We start from the raw sequence: 16,618 nt of genomic DNA, 5'->3' as shown, positions 1-16,618 counted from the left end.
TGCTGATCTGAATGAGTTGTGGTCATCCTGTGTTGTAGCTGATGGTCTTGGACTGTTATGTCTCCATTTTCAGTTTCTCACAGCAGTGATAAGTACTCAGAAAGCCTCAGATGTAAGCATTCTTCAGGATGATAATGATTTAAAATTCACGTAAGTAGACTACTATGTTCCACATTTGTTAGTGCCTTTTGCTGGAAACTGCTTCATGTCTACCAAAGAGGAAGATTTTGTGGTTACTGCCTGTGTACCTGGCTGAGGTTCAGGTCTAGACCTGGAAGCTTAGAATTTTGTCCTTCTTGGTCATGTTTCCAGATGCTGCATGGGACCGATCTGAGTGATCCTTTGAGCATTTCCCTGGGTTTCCTTTGAAATACTACCTATTGTACAGTAATACTTTTTATTAATATTTGGACTTTTTCCACACCCACCAGCTAAAGTGTCTTCAGTGCCTGGAAATCTAGGTCAGGTCAGCCTTACCTAATCTGCCAAGCTGGTTCCCCTTGGCTGAGCTCCTCTGCTCCCAAGCTGCACAATGGATGGAGGGGAAAGCTGTGGGAGTTGTTAGCTGGGGGCTCATAATGGGACATGGTGGTATCTTGAATTTACAGACCCTGTGACTCTGTGTACTGCTTTCTGTGGGGTGGGAGGATGGGACTTGGAGGGCTGTGTGTTTGTAGAATTTATTGCCTGTCCTTTGACACATGTGCAATGTGGAGTCTGAAAGCAGCAGCAAAAAAACCTGCTCTGAATCAGGCTAGGGCTTTGCTATAACACAGCTGAAAAGAGACAGAGTTTTCTTTTCCAAATATCTGAGGACTAATTGGGTATCAAACTGTGCCGTGTTTGTAACACATGCTGTGTGACATTCTCTGCTGTAGTGGTCAGACAGGTCCACCTGGAAGTGACAAAAAGACATTAAATTAAAATTAAAAAGTGTAGAGTTTATCTAGCCCAGCCTTTGAAGATGCTTCAAATGTTGGGCTAGATAATAGGCTTCTTTCAAGAGATCTTTAGTTTGGAATGTGTTCTTTTTTCTGAAAAAGTGGTAGTTTTACTGATCCTCTAAGTATGTTAGTAATTGTAGGTAAGAGACGTCTTGGCCTCAAATGCTGGTTTGCTTTGGCTTTTTATTATGCTTGGCAGACTGGTGCCTGTTCCTCCTCCTTCCCACCATTGTGTCTCTTTAATTCCACTTTACAGAGGAGTTGCTGCAGTGTCTTGTCACATTTGAACTTTTGTTTAAGAATAAATTTTCCTGAGTGCTAAGCCTTACAGCAACTTAGGTACTTCCAAATCAGAGTAGATGCATGCTCCTGAAGCCAAGCTTTTCAGGGAGATTACTTCTTCTGACTTCAATTGATTTAATAACTACTCTGCACTTGAAGACTTCTGAGGACTGTGCAGCCAAGGCACAGCTAAAAATAACGTTCAGGTCCAAGAGCCACTAAGGCAGTTTTGGAAAATGCAAAATATAACTACAGCCCCTTTCTCTTACACCTCACAGGTTGGAAGGAACAAAGGACTGTTTCCTAGCATTTTGATGATGATTGAAACCTGCCCAAAACATTGCCAGTGTGATTCTTTTTCATTACTGTGAGTGATGAGGAAATTTGAAAGAGCTTCTTTCTGGATACATGATTAAATGTTGGTTCAAATGGTTTGAACTGAGGTTATAGGGATATAACTGCTCTTTTAAGAGCTGTGATCCAGACTGTTACTTTTTAATTGAAAGCTTAGTTTTACACCACTCCTATCAAAATCCAGAATGTGTTTGAAACATGACCTTTTCTAGTAGTTTTCAAAGTATCCAGAAATACTTTGGAATGAGGGATAGGAAGTTGAAAGAAAGGAGTAACTCCAAAAGCTGTTCCTGTAGCAGCAAGTTTGTATCAATATTATTTTGATCGTGTAATGAAGACAAGTCTCCTGCTTCTTTAGGCTAAAAGCTGGGTACATAATATACCAAAATGTGGTTTTAACCAGCAAGACTCCTAGAAAGTCCACGAGCTCTGTTGGACAGAGCAGTGCCTCAGGACTAGCTGGACCTGAAGGCTTCTCTGGGAGGAGGTTGTGTGATAGATGGATCAAGTGCTGCTGCTACCTCTCTACAAAATTTGCACTCCTCCTCACAAAGGAGCTCGTGTTTGATGTTTTGTGGAGCAGCATACCTCACCATAAGCAGAGAATTTGGTTGTGATTCTCACCCAGTGTTTTGTTAAAAGTAATATCCAGCTGTCTTAGAAGATATTTGGGCAGACATTTGTGTAAAGCTCACAAATATTGCTGGATTTTCAAAGAGCATATGAATTAGTCCTTGTATCTACAAATAGCATATGTTAATGAATACATTAATCTTCCTGTGAAAAAAAATTATGAAAATCTGAGTAGTCCCATGAAACTTGGCCTTCAAGCCCAAAATCAAATTACTGAAACCAGTCAAGAAACTGTAAGATTTAAGGTGGTATGTGACATGGTTTTGAATAGACAGACTTAACTCAGTCATTTCCTAACAGCCTAGTACTTGATCTGAAACCAATAATGTTTTAAAGAGTACATTCTATGTATGACTTCATAGAGAGAGACTGATCTAGAATGCAGGCATGTACCCTTCCAAGCAGAGTTTGGAGAGTGGTACAGCATAGATGAGGGTGCAGTGGTTTAGGGGGATAAGGCAAAGCTGAGGAGTCACCAAAAAGAAGAGCCCTCTGAATGGTGTCTGAGAGTAGGAGCAGAATGAGAGTCAGCAAAAGGCCTGAGGGACGAACGTACCTTATAATGCTGGCCCAGGGTAAAAGGAGGACATTTCCTTGGAACTGTGGATCCAAGGCCATTGGTACTGTTTGGTTGCTTGGGTTTACAAGGAGAAACTGTGGAAGCCAGAAGAAGGCTCCTGTGACCTTGCCTTGCGAGAGAGCAGCTCGTGCTGCTGTTTGATTGTGGAGGTCAGCGACAAGGAAAATGCATGCTGGGCAGAATTTGAAATTGCACCCTTGCTGCATTAGCATTACTTCAGGTGTCCTTCCCTACATTATCACCTTCTGGAGACCAAGTTCTTCGGACTTTTCAATAACCTTATGGTATATCCAGTCCTAAAATGGAAGAGATGAGTGAAAACAGTTTAAAGGTCCCCTGCTTGCTTCAGGCTGTCCTTGGGCTGCTTCTCAAGTGTGGATGCACCTGTGCAAATCTGCCTTGAGTGGGCTGGAGCTAATCTGGGATTGCCAAGGAGCAGAACGTGATGCCTTTGAAGCAAAGGCATGCATTTCCCCACACCCACCAGCACTACACATGGTTCCAGTATGGCAAGAAAGGGCGAGGCATAGGTGCCCCTTTACCCCTACTTAGAGCTGCCTCCTTCCTGAGCAGCAAGAAATGCTTTGGGATTTGTGCAGCACCTCCTACAAGAACTGTAGCAAGATTGAATTTTTAAAAATCCCCTTTTCCTTTGCCCATATTGGGGTCACTTCATCTTCCCCCTTCCTTCTCACCTTCATTAGGTCAGGAGGAGATGATGTGCTGAATGCCACCCCTGACACCCATTACTGTACAGGATAGACTCCCTGCATTCCAGGAGGATTACCACAAGCCTGATTATAGTGGCTAAAAAACCTGTGAACCCAGGTTCTGGGCACTATGAAGGAATCTTACTGGAAGCCTAAGACATCTAGAAAAGATGTCCAGTGCATAGCTATGTGTTCTGACAGGATCTCTACATGCTGCTTGAGGAGAGCAAGCAAGTCAAACTACGGTTGGCACATTTTCTGTGTGCCAGAGCTTTACAGTATTTAAAAATGCAAAACATGTAACTAGCAAATTTCCAAAGTGCCCCTAAAACAGAAGAACAATTCTAGACTCAGTCCTTTTTAAATTTTCTGGCTCTGTCTGTATAAAGCAGCCGCCACAATATTGCTGCCAGAAGAGGTATGTTTTTATTACATCTATTGACATACTTTCACATGCAATTTTAGCAGAGACAAAGCACAGCTGGGCTTTAGCTTGTTGTTGAAGGTGAAACCTAATCTGCAGTAGCCTAATTTCACTGAAATAAAAACAAGACTTTTATGGTTAAAAATCCCTTTGGAGATACCTCAGCAAATTCTTTTTGTGAAACAAATAATTAAACAAAAGTATAATTTGGCTTCAGGGGGTTGTGAAGACAAGGGATTAATATTTGTAAATGTCTCCATGAAAATCAGTCAGGTTACAGGACTGGATTTCACCACAAAGCAAGGCTAGAATAATTAGAGGTTCATGAAACAAACCCAGCTATTCATAGCAGGGGGAAGCAACTTTTTCTGAACCTGTCCCAGGATGAAGTGTGACAGTGCCCAGCTCTTGGGGCACAGAGGAAGGATCCCAGCACATGCCATCCCCAGAAGTGCAGGACTGAGTCCGGGGCTGTGAGTTCTGCTGAACTCACAGCAGGGTATTGAGCCAAGGCTCAGCTGGATGTGAGCACAATTTAACTGTCCCCTGGCTGGAATTAGCTTGGAGCCTGGACAAAGCCAGCCTGCAAAGCACCTTGTAAATATACCTTCAGAAAGAGCTCTTCTTGCAGAGTATCATGTTGTGCAGAGGTTACAGCTTCTCTCCATCCCTTCTTCCAGGCCAAAGGGGAATCTCATGTCTGCCAGCAGGTTCCTTTAAGCTGGAGTTTTCCCCAAGAGGGGCAGCTTTTCTTTCAGAAGCAGGTATTGGTAGTTCAAAGACAGCAGGCAGAAAAACAGTCATGCACATAACCAAAATTTTTATGTCAACAAAAAAGCCATTGAAAAAACCCACAAACATCTTTCTCTCTGTCCTCTTTCCCCAGCCAACACACACTGAAAAACATCAGGGCCTAGCGCTGAGGATTTCAACCTGTAAGATCTGAATTTCATGCATTCTAAAGAAAGGAGAGAATGTACAAAGGGAACAGAGGTGTCAGGAAAGGTATCAAAGAAAGCAAAACCATTTACTTGATTACAGATTTTTCGAATTATTTACAACTCCACTGGAAAGCAACAGACCTTTTGGCTTGTGACCTCCTGCTTACTGCTGTTTGCTGTGATAAGTTCAAGTGAAAAGATGGTGACTTTTGCGTGAAAGAATTTGTAATATTAATGAAACATCATTTCCCCAGCAAAGGTTTTATATATTGGAAGAGTCTTTTTAGTTAAAAAATAGCCTGGGCATCAGGCAAATCAGGCAGAGAGGTCTGTCTGTTCTTCACTGACACACATTAGCTGTTAGTGGGCTGAAGAGGGGTACATCAGGCTTTACACCAAGCTGCAGGATATCCAAAACAATCTTAATGAGAGATTACCCCAGACTCCTTTTGCAGAACAGGTGACTGGACTAGTTCAGATTTTTAATAATCTTCATTGTGGCTATGCATCCCTTTGTGCCTAGGAAGTACCATAGCCAGCTTAAAGCATCAGGGTTCATTGGGGCAATCTGCTTGATAGACAAACCCACTACAAAGGAGAGGATCAAAACAGACCTTTGTAATTCGACAGGAATAAATCTGGTCCAATTCCCTGAAAACAAGAAAGACAAGGACTGTCAGGGGGTCAGGCAACCCTGAAGCTTAGACAATTCTCCTTTTCAAATTTTGTGGGTTGACTCTACTTACTTATGAGACTGAACTGCTAATAAAATTAATTGGAAGCATCATAAGTTGGTCTTCCCAAGAGTATTTCTACTTGAAGCAGTCATTAATTATTCTGACTGGTATTGTCTGTCTTTTCTATTTATAGGCTGGCCATGGGCGACCCTGACTGTTCTTGGGTTCCTGTACTGCTATTCTCATGTTGGAATTGAGTGGGAGCAGAAGTGTGCGGCGCATTAGGAATGATACAAACAATTATTCTTAAGGCAGGTTAATGGTTTTTCTACACTGGATATTCTGTCTGCATAAGGGTGAGCCATACCAAGTCTTCAGTCCAGGTATTAAAACCAAAAGCTCATTTAATTGATTCTGGATTGCAAATGCAGGAATTGAACTGCAGAAACACTGATGGCCTACGGCCGGGAATGGGGAGAAATTATGAAGCATTTGGAATTATGTTATTTTTGTAAAACAGCATCTCTGTGACTCTATGTACATTAGAAGTGTACATCTCAGAACAGGTATTTTATATATGTTGAGGATTTTTTTCATGTTTTGCTGCCTCTTTTGAGATACTGAAGAAAAAAAAAAAAATTCTACCTTGGAGAATTCAAAAAGCCCAATCTCTCACAGTTGGTGTCTGGGCCATGTAGGGCTGTGCCCTGCACTTACACTGCTCCATGAAGGGCATGATGCTCATCAGTTCTTCCTGATTGCTTTCTGATATAAGCTAGAACATTTTGTATTTTCACTGACTGGAGTAGCTCTGCCTTAAGCTACTTTTCCACCTACTGTAGCAAAGTCTGCTTTTTCTTTTTAAAGTCTTCATTTAAAATTTTGCCTTTAAAATAACACCTTTTTGGTAACCTTAGAAATGGTTTTGTTTCTTTAAAAAGAGAGAGTAGGGAGGCAGGTCTTTTCTTAAGGAACAGCTTTCCTTTTTAATCAAATATGCTCTTAAAGCTCCTTGGGCTTTAAGCGCTGTCTACCTTGTCTTAGAGTTAAAGCATAAAATACTACCTTTATTTTGGGGCTAATACCACCTTCAGACTGTTCAGTCTGCCTCTTGTATTGTTTTGTTACAAAAGGAGATATCCCCAGTCTTGGTGAAAGGTAAATATGTTCAGTCTGCTTCATTCTCTGGTGTCCAGGCAATCAGCTCCTGCAATGTATTGCAGACACCCTAGGAACTTTTCAAGACCTTTAGGAAAAGCCAGAAAGGTCCAATACAGTGGCACCAAATTAGCTGGAGCTCCATGCCCACAGCCAGACCTGTTACAGCAGCATCTTTGCCCAAAGATTGTGTTGTCCAGAGCTGGGAAGGTCATGCCTGCAGGTGTCCAGGTTGCAGGAGTGCTTCAGCACACGCTGTTTTCTGAGGGAAGGGGAGATCCTTCCCCTGTCTGGTACTGTGGGTGTCTGGTACACTGTTCTGTTTTAAACTGATATTGAAGAGCAGCCAGAAGACCTTTAGTCTTTCTAAAGTTAGACATTCTCCCTAGGCATGGTCAAAAGGCCACGAGTTCTGGAGAGGACTTCTTCCAAAAGCAGCTTCCTTCACCCAAAGCATGTCAAAACTTGTTCCATGCCCCTGGCAGACATTTCAGCCTGTTTGGAGTTAGTATCCTACTGTCCATCACTCCTGCAGCTTCAGCCAAGTCTGATACAACTTATCCCTTCAACAAGGAATTCAGTTCCTGAGAAAAATAAGCAGAAATTCAGTCTTCTGCTTATTGCCTGCATTTCTGATGTCTCTGCTGCTCACAACTATGGCAGCCTTCTTGTACCCTCCATTTATTCCTGAAGAAATAAGGGCAGAGGCTTCAGCTCTGTATCCATGCAGAGAAAAGCCCATCTCTTTCTGTTTCAAAGCCTTTTTTGTTGAGTGCCCCGGCTCTCCTGCCTTGAGAATGTCATGATTTCCCCTGGAAGCCAGTTCTAGGAGACACCATGGCCTGTTGAAAATAACTTACCTTGAGTGCTGCCTGGCCAGAAACATGGCCCTCCTGACTGGCTGAATGATGATTGCAGGGATTCTCTCAGCCACAGAGTATACGGCTTTAAGCCTCTGAATTTATTAACGGGATCTGAGATTGGCCTCCATTTTGGGGCAGCACTGAGATAAGGGCAAGAATTTTCTCAAACTTTGCAATTAAGTGGAATTAGCATTAGAGCAAAAAGTCATGAATCTGTTCTGCAGTCTTATTGATTACCATTATTACATGAACCAAGGAGCTGCTGAGTGATTGGATTCCAATTTGTATGCATGCAGAACTTCTGGGTCCAATATGGAAATGACTCTGAAGGTCATATAGAGATGCTTATTTCAGAACTAAATTGTTTTCTATTTTTTTTCAGTGCTTTATATATCTTTCATAATTTTGTATATTTTTCTGTTTCTATGAATAAAGCTGAAATGGACTGTTGGCTTGAGAACTGTCTTGGAAAACTATAGCCTTGTGTAAGAAAAATAAGTGCTCCACTGTGGTGGAGAAACACTAATATTCACTGAAAGCCTGCAGGATGGGCACAATGCAAACTGGTCACTTTTATCCCTGCTGTGCACTGCATGCAACATGCATTCCCTAGTGGTGTGAGTTTAAAAAGCAAATAAGCCTTTTGTAGCTAGGTTAAGGAGAAACTTCCGCATGTGAAGCTTCTGAGAAGAGCAGCATGCACATAAGATTATGCTTCCCACTCACACAGTTCCTTCTCAGTCCTGCTTATACAGCAGCTGTCAGCATGGGGCATGTTCAGTCAGACAACACACAGCTCTATGCCTGAAGCACTTCAAACTTGCCACTGAGTTACACCTTCAGCTTGAAGACAACATTCCTCAGCACGGCCTGAGAAGAGACTCATCATGTGGCACCTGATCTAATTGTGTGGTAGCCCAAAGTGCCATCCTCCAAGCAAGGCCTCTGTGACAGCCCTAGAGAGGTGGGAGTCTGCAGAGATCTGGAAGAGACTGGAGTAGCCATGCCACTTGCCAGAGGAAAAAAATAGATGAGGGGTATTTGAGAGACTTCCAAACCCTGAGAAAAAGCTAGCTAAGGGGTGTAGGAAACAGGTGACAAAGACAGACATGGCCAAAGTAAGTAAAAGTAAAGATGCTGGCCATTTGGAACCAAAGGGAGCACTTCTAGTAGGGGCAGGGGGAACAGCAGACAACAGCTAGTACTGCTCATAGACCCTCAAAGTCACAAAAGTGCAGTGACCAAAAAAAAACCCCAAGATGGTGGCTCTGAAATTGAGCTGGACAGCTACATGATGGCTACTGACAACAAGAGTTCACAAGTGATTTTGAAAAGCTGCCTGACTAGCAAGCATAGTGTGTAGTGATATCTGGCTTTAATGGTCACCACAGAGCTGTAGTAAAGTCTCTTGCACACACAGACACACATCCCCTTGCTCTAGCCCCTCCTTGGCTAGCAGAGCCCTTGTCATTACTGGGTAAGATTATGCTAAGTGGCTCTTTCTTTAATTCTGCATTGATTAGAGGGGGAGCAAGGCTTTGCTCACCTATCTCTTTCACATCTGAGAGCTAAAAGCAGCTTAGTTGGAATAGCCAGCTTACCACATGTCAAAAGAAAACCAGCTTAAGTGTGAAAACCTGCAGCAATTTTGTTATTAGTCACGGCAATAACGCAGGGCCTGTCCTTTCTCTTGCACACCCACTTAATTTCCTTCGTCACCACTAACCCTTGAGCCGATCACAGTTTGCACTTGCTGAGGGGGGAGGCTTTCCTTCGTCTGGCTTGGTGGCAGGATTGTCCTCAAGGAGCTGGGAAGAGCGAGGAGATTGCTATGCATGGTCTGTCACAACTTCTCCTCACGGTGCTTTATAGTTTCCCCCCCTTCCACAAATAGTGCAGCCCATTACTGCTTTCCAAAATAACTCCCAGCACACAGCCACTTGTTAGTCAAGGCATATATTTTAATGCAGTAGGGACAGCTGAAATACTGCTTGATGCAAAGCCTGTGTGAAGAATGCTGTGCCTGTTACACCTTTGAGGAAGAGGGGAAATCTGCATTACAATAGATCATTTCTTGTGTTATGGGACCTCTGAGATCAACCCTCTCTGGTGGGTCCCCATGGATGCCTAGGGGTGTTCTGTGCACATGCACTGAATTCGACAGTCCAGCCAGGAGCTGCTTGTGGAGCGGTCCCTCCGTTAGTTGCGTGTAAAAGGAAGTAAAACTGAAGACCACTTCGGTGTTTTTTAATTTTCTGCTTCATGCAAATGCAATCACATCCAACACAGGTCCTGCCCAGAGCATTTGAGAATGAGTCCCAGCTGCCTGTGGCACCAGTCACCTACGCCTGACCTACGGATGGACAATGTGGCTCAGACATCCCCAGCCTGGGGGACAAGCACTGGCAAGCTTGAGAGGCTTTCACAGATGCCACCAATGCCTAGGAGGACAGGAAAAGGAAAATTCTAATGGATATGACACACTTTAGACACTGCACAGGAGATGGAGCTGAAGGGTGTCAAGGCTCAACTTTGAGGCAGCCTCAGCACCGCTCCCTTTAGTTTCCACAAGCTTTAGCAACCTAAGTGAACTGTTCCGAGAGGAAAAAGGTGTGTCCACTCTGTACCCAGTGGAGATAATGCCAGGATTAAAACTATGTTCAAAAATCTCCTCATTCCTTATGCTGGGAATCACAAAGATCTGGGTGAGAACAAGTCAGGCTACCATCAGGATCTAACAGGCAAATTTTGACCACAAACTAGGCTGCACCACCTTTCTTAATATCCAGGGGCAGCTCAACGTGTAAATAGCCTTAGGCAGCTGCGTATCAGCACCTTTCAGGAATAGAACAAATTAAATGGCCTACCTGTGGCCTGTGCCTTCCCCAGCAATGGTCAGCCTGCAGCTAACAGAAATGCATTCTACCCACAGGGATTTAAGAAAAGCTTTATATATGGTTGGGTAGCTGAAGTGAATCATTGCAGACAGGTGCATCAGCCAGCCACTGAAAAATTAAAGTCTACTGAAGAAGTGGCACAGAAATATAACTTCAGTTATGACCTGAGACATTTAAATTGTATTGGCACTCCCTCTAAAGCTGATATTTCTTGACAAAATTAATTAATTTTTATGGACCATAGCATTTTCATCCCTGCACTAGTGCATTTGAGTTTCCAAAATTAGGTGGCAAAAATAGAAGAACTGGAAATGATACTAGAAGACCAGAAACAGCTACACTGTTTGTAAGGTAATTACAAGGCAAGTCAGTGAAAAAATTAAGGTCCAATTGATTTTTTTTTTCAGATTGCTGCTGGAAGGGTTAAGGTTGCTTTAGGGACTCAGGTATGTGGGAGGATTAGTAAGCCACAATTCAGAGATAAAAATGAGCATTTATGAGACAGTTCTTGAAGTGATGGTACTGCTAATTTATAGTTACGTGTTTCTTTACTCTTGTGGTAATAGTTTTGTGCCGAGGCAGTAATTCATTATGAAATTACAGGCTAATAACTTCCATTTGGTTATATATTTGCTCCAGGCCACTTCAGTGACCTCTCCACTGCCTTTCCCCAGCTCTTGGCATCCTGTCTCCAGGCTTGGATCCAACTCTGTTGACCCACACTTCACACAGCACTGCTGGTGCCATCTGCCCAACCATCACTCAGGTTATTCTTCCCAGAGTTCCTCAATTTGATCAAATCCTGCCAAACATCACTTGGTAAAAATAAGAGACCTACAAAGGGTCCTGCTTGCCTTGAACAGTTATGCCAATAACGACTGACACCATGAACAACTTGGATATGGCATGAACAACTTGGCAAGTTGGGTATGAGGCCTGACATAGGTGTAAGGCTTTAAAAAGCATGACAGCCATTCAAAATAAAATGGCACACTGCTTTTGGAGTACTTGGGGCTCTGAACTTGGGGGCTCTTAGTTCATGCTGGATGAGGAAACTTCTATGTTAAGAAAAATGGCGTTTTCATAATAATAATGTTTCCAAGCTAAATCTTTAAAACTTTAGGGGTGCTGGCAGTAACACAAGGGCACACTCTGACACTGGCAGAGACAACTGAAGCAGCATAAAGTATCTCACAGCTCCTTCCAGCAGGCAAATGGTGACTCAGAGGGCTACAGCCCTTTAGAAACTCCAGCTGAAGGAGCCTCCTGGGCAGTCAGTTTCATTTGCCCTTGTGCCAGTGTTGTGCTTCCCCTTCCTGCTCCCTACTGTCTACCCCCTTGGTGAGTACAACTCACAAACCCACCCTCTCACACTTCATTTTCCAAGGCTTTCTTCAGATGCTTACCTGAGACACAGACAGGTTTCCTCCATAACTGATTTTCCTGGGCAAAGGAAATGCAGCTGATTCAAGCCACAAAGACAGGTCTCCAGGGCTCTACTTTGGCTACATTAAATGCTGCTTCTATTTGCTGCCATGACCTTAGACTCTCCCTGGTCTACCCTGGGGTCCGAGCAACCAGCCTGCAGTCTTTCAGCACACCTGCTGAATAGCTGCTCTATTTGCTGCTCACAAATGAGAGGTGCCCACCCTCATTTTACAGAGCTATTTACGATTTGTGTTGGCAGAATTGTAATTTCATGCAGTATTTCATGCACAGTTCCTGTACACTTTCCTAAAGGATGCTTTTTCCAACCTAGCTTGCAGCTGAGCAGCTGTACTTTATATTTTTGTCTCTCCACTTCCACCTAGCCAGGGTCAACGTGGTTGCATGCACAGTGTTAACATTGTAAAGGAAAACAAAAATAAATATTTTGACTTGGGGCTCCATATGGACTAGCTTAGCTTTCTTTCCAGTCCTCATGCTGAGAGTGTTAATACATTTTCCTGTTACCGTTAGTTCTTCTAAAATACCTTCTGCTTAACCATAAAACTCGCCAAAAAAGATTGCTGGAGAGCTTTGAAAGCAATCTATTTCTCCTCTCTAAGCCCTGCTTGCAGGGAGCCATTTCTTGTTGAGCTGTCTTGGTCCCATTGCTGAGCACACAGTAGCTCCCAGGTTTAATAGTGCACTCTGTGTGCTACTGCTGCTTAGCACTTCCCCCCCAATGGCAGCCCCTGATGAAGAAGAGGCCATAATCTTCCTTTTATAGAAAATCCACGTGGAATAGATACTCCAGCACAGTTTCTTTCTCCCTCCAGTTGTGTAAGCTGGGAGATGGGGAACATGGAAGAAAACTCCTCTTTGATTTGCACGTACAAACTGCAGTGACATTTGCAGGGGCTCTGTGTCCCCCCAGGTAGGAATTAACAGCCAAGCCTGTACTTTCCCCTCATTCCTCATTCACCTGAACAGAAATACCTTCAACAAAATCTCTGAGCAAAGCTTAAAAAGAACCAAAACCTCTTTAAGGTTTCTCAGACACTCCTGCCTCCGTAAGTACTTAAAGTGAGGCTGCAGGGAGAAGGCTTCAGAATTGGTAATGATGGATGGAGCTGCCACAGTTAAGCTTGTTTTAAACCTACACCTGTGCCACGGGGCAGCTTAAATTTGAATTTGGCTGTACTACGTAAGGACTTAGAACTTAATTTGGAAAGGGGGAGCAGGAATGAAAAAGAAAGGGGAAAAAAAAGCAAAAAGACAAGGCTTGAGCACATGTATTTTACAGATACAGCTGCGCACAAGCGTCTTGGTGTCTACTTCTGACAGACTTCAGGAGTTCACTTTCCCTAGTGCCTTCTTTGGATTTCTCACAGGTTTTTAGTCATCCTGTCTTTCAAGAACAGGACAGGTTATTTCTCCCAGCTGCCACGTACCAACACAGAAGTTGTGGTGAATTAGAACGAAAGAAGCACAGACTGAATCGTCTAGGTGAAAAATACTTGTATTGGCTGAGATTCTTTATATGTGTGTTGCAAATCAACCCGATACCACTGGCAGCAATAAATACCATAGCAACACACCATCCTTCCCAGCATTTTCTGTTTGGATACACAGCCTTACTAACCAGCCTAACTCATGGAGCAGAAGGCAAGCACAGAGAGCAGCTCATCAGCCAAGGTCTCCTCAGCCTCAGTGCTGGGGTGCAGCGGCAGCTTCTCACTGGATGAGGAGCTTGGTGCACTCTCTCCCCGAGTTTTGGGGGGGGAGGGGGAGTGGTATTCTGAGCATTGCCCTGCACCAGGCACACACACACTGCTGGGACATGCTGAACCAGAATAGTTGTGATGTTTCCTTAGTGCTGGGGGAGCAAATAAAACCCACTGCTATTGCACACATGTGGGGGGAGGGATTTTCTGCAGTTCAGTCCCACTGGCTCTCACAGCACAGAAGAGCTGCTTTATGCTGGTTGTCTTTACTCCATTGCAAAAAAGCACCAGAGTGCTTCTGACTTTAACACAGATACTAAAATGCACCACAGGACAACTAAAGAAGCACCATTACCAAATGCAGAATTTAAAGCTGTGTATGCAGCACTCACCTCCCCACAAGCCAATGCACTGCTGACTGCCCCCGGGGATCCCTGCTGCTGCCCTGGGGCCGCACACTCAGCCACATAAAGACCCCACGTTCCTGGCAGGGGTCCCCAGCAGCTGGACACTAATTCATAACCAAACAGAAGAACAATACCTGCAGCTGTTTCTGAGAAAAATCGGAAGCCACAGCACACTCCCTGTGCTCTAGAAACCTTCTGTCCCTGCTCTGAATGTGCTCCCAGGTGCAGGGAACGAGGAGCAGGTGCTGGTGCAGATGGGCCCGAGGCTGCTCACAGCTGCTGGGGCTGCAGCTGCCCTGCTGAGCCCAGGCCTGATGGGCAGCATGCAGAACATGGACCTTTGCAATCTGGCACGTGAATCTGGGCAAAAAGTGCTGTAGTTAATTACCTTTGGTTTGAAATGCTGTGGGGATGCTGAGGGGAGAGAAACTCTGATGGGGAACATTGAGTGGCCAGTGCTAACCCTCCTGCACTTACTGAAGCCTGGAGCACAGCCAGGGAGGCTGCGAAGAATGCAGGAGCAAAGAAAATAATGAAGAATCAGAAAATGAGCACAACAGCCTCTAGAGACCTCAAAAAAAACCCAAATAAACCAAAACCCAAGCAAAACTACATGCCTTCACTATGATAATTTTCCCTTTTCTAGTAAGTATAAGGACACTGTATAACATCACACAAAAGAAAGTTGGATTTTCACTCTGGCCTGAGAAACAATGTGAGTGACGAGAGATCCTGTCACACCACATACGACAGTGGATACTGAAATGGTGTTAAAAATAGCTCCTCATTGTGCTCCTTGGCTGCTCTCCGTACAGCTCCGCCCCAGCTCGGCAGTCTGAAAGCTTATGCTTTATTGCTGTTCTTCTGGAGATGAGACTGACAAGCCCCTGGAGTGCATTAATACAGGTGACAGCCACATTCACCAGACCCCTGAGCGAGAGGATGGAGAATGAACCACAAAAATGGCTGCAAAGCTCACGGGGCCCAGGCTGACATCCTGAAGACTAAAACTTTGTATAAACTTCCAGTGTGGCTTCTGGCCTGCAGGAATGCCTGCTGACTGTGGTCCTGTCACGTAATGTCCATCCTGACCTGAAAGGATCTCCCATTCCCATGACCTCTGGTTATTGATTCCTTTGCTGAGGTAGCCAACAAAATAATATTCATTGCTGCCTGTTGCAGCAGTGTCACTGCCAAGTGACACACTGCTCGGGGGTTCCTCTGTGGGGTTTGTCTTTGTGTAAGTCCATGGTGAGGTCACTTTCTTCTGCAGCAGATGACAGGACAGCAGAAGCTTCTTTGATCTCTGGTTTCCATGAGCTTTGTAAAAGTTCTCAGATACTGCAGCAGTGAACACAGTCTAAAACACAGACCAACTACAGACATGTGTACCCTCAGGACATGGGATGATCATTTCAGACAGGTCACAGCCAGTCCTCTGGTGATCTCTTTTTGCTCAGCAGATACCTGGACTAGACTTGAGGTCCACAGCACAGGACACTGCCTGGCGTGTCAGGATATTCCCTTTATAGAGCACCTGAGTTCAGTTTATAGTAAGCCTGGAAATGTGAATCCCTTTGCACTGATACACAGCAGAAAGGAATCTGAAAAAACAACCTGAATCATTTACAATCTGGGTAATAATATCCCACTGCTCCACTGATAACACTTGAGATACAAACCAACAGCAACAAAACTGCTAGCCAGAAGTTCCAGAGGGTGATTTAAAACTACCTTGTTGATCTTGTGAGCACATATTCAACACAGAGAAAAGCACACCAAAGCAACTGTAATGTATAAAATAGTTTATTACTATAATAAATAAAATTAAACTTTTTTTTTACAAATATTATTTGTGCTTGTTTAAAAATGTTGACTAGGGATATCATTAATGGAGGTGGCTGCATTTGTATCTAAAACATTCCCAGACAGTGCGTATACATACATACATACACACACTGTCTATCTACTGGCAGCTGCTTTGCTGACCACAAAAATAGTATCTACTCATTCTCTGTTTCTAGTCATGCTTCATTGAACAAAGTGACAAATGCAAAGAAAAAGAACTGAGAGTATTTGGTGGATTTCTGAAAGGATAAAAATGAGTGAAGTACATTGAAAAGCGCCAAAGCAACTGCATTAACTGCATATCAATCAAGTGTCCATGCAGTGGTGGCTAAATATTGAAACGCAGACAGGTCTCCAACAGATGTACAAATATTGATTGTATGTAGGTACAATAATATAACACATTCATTAGAAAACTCGGTATTTCTTTATATAGCAGTTCATCCTGATACAAGATTATTGAACTTCTTTCATCTACAGCTAAAATGATTCTTTTTCTATGTTAGTGGTCACAGATTTAGTGGGAAGAAGAAAAAAACCCATGAGCCTTTCAGAACAGTTAGTGAAAACCCTGAACTGTTTTGCTAATATTAGGCATTGGATCCAGTTACAGAGATGTTCTGGGATTACACATCAAATATGTTTACACAACACTCAACAATCAGCTTGAAACAAATTACAGTTGCAGGTAATTCACATTAGCTTTGTTGATCGGTAAAAAAAAAGTCTCTGAAACAAACACTTTTGCAAT

The 16,618-nt window shown here is 43.6% G+C and overlaps 1 protein-coding gene across 1 annotated transcript in view; it reads left to right on the top strand.

Moving 5' to 3' along the window:
- The window catches only part of HHAT (hedgehog acyltransferase), a gene marked incomplete at its 3' end in the record, with an annotated part of 146,915 nt that extends 141,085 nt beyond the window's left edge, over nucleotides 1-5,830 (top strand). Inside the window, exon 11 of the mRNA XM_082302942.1 lies at nucleotides 5,739-5,830. Coding sequence (XP_082159068.1) covers nucleotides 5,739-5,830 — 92 coding nt within the window. The remainder of the gene's footprint in view (nucleotides 1-5,738) is intronic.
- Between the last annotated feature and the right edge of the window lie 10,788 nt (nucleotides 5,831-16,618).

The sequence above is a fragment of the Coloeus monedula genome (genome assembly GCF_965178545.1).
Source record: "Coloeus monedula genome assembly, chromosome: 2".
NCBI lineage: Eukaryota > Metazoa > Chordata > Aves > Passeriformes > Corvidae > Coloeus > Coloeus monedula.
Note: the sequence above shows the minus strand (reverse complement) of the source record. Positions and strands in the feature narration are given on the sequence as shown.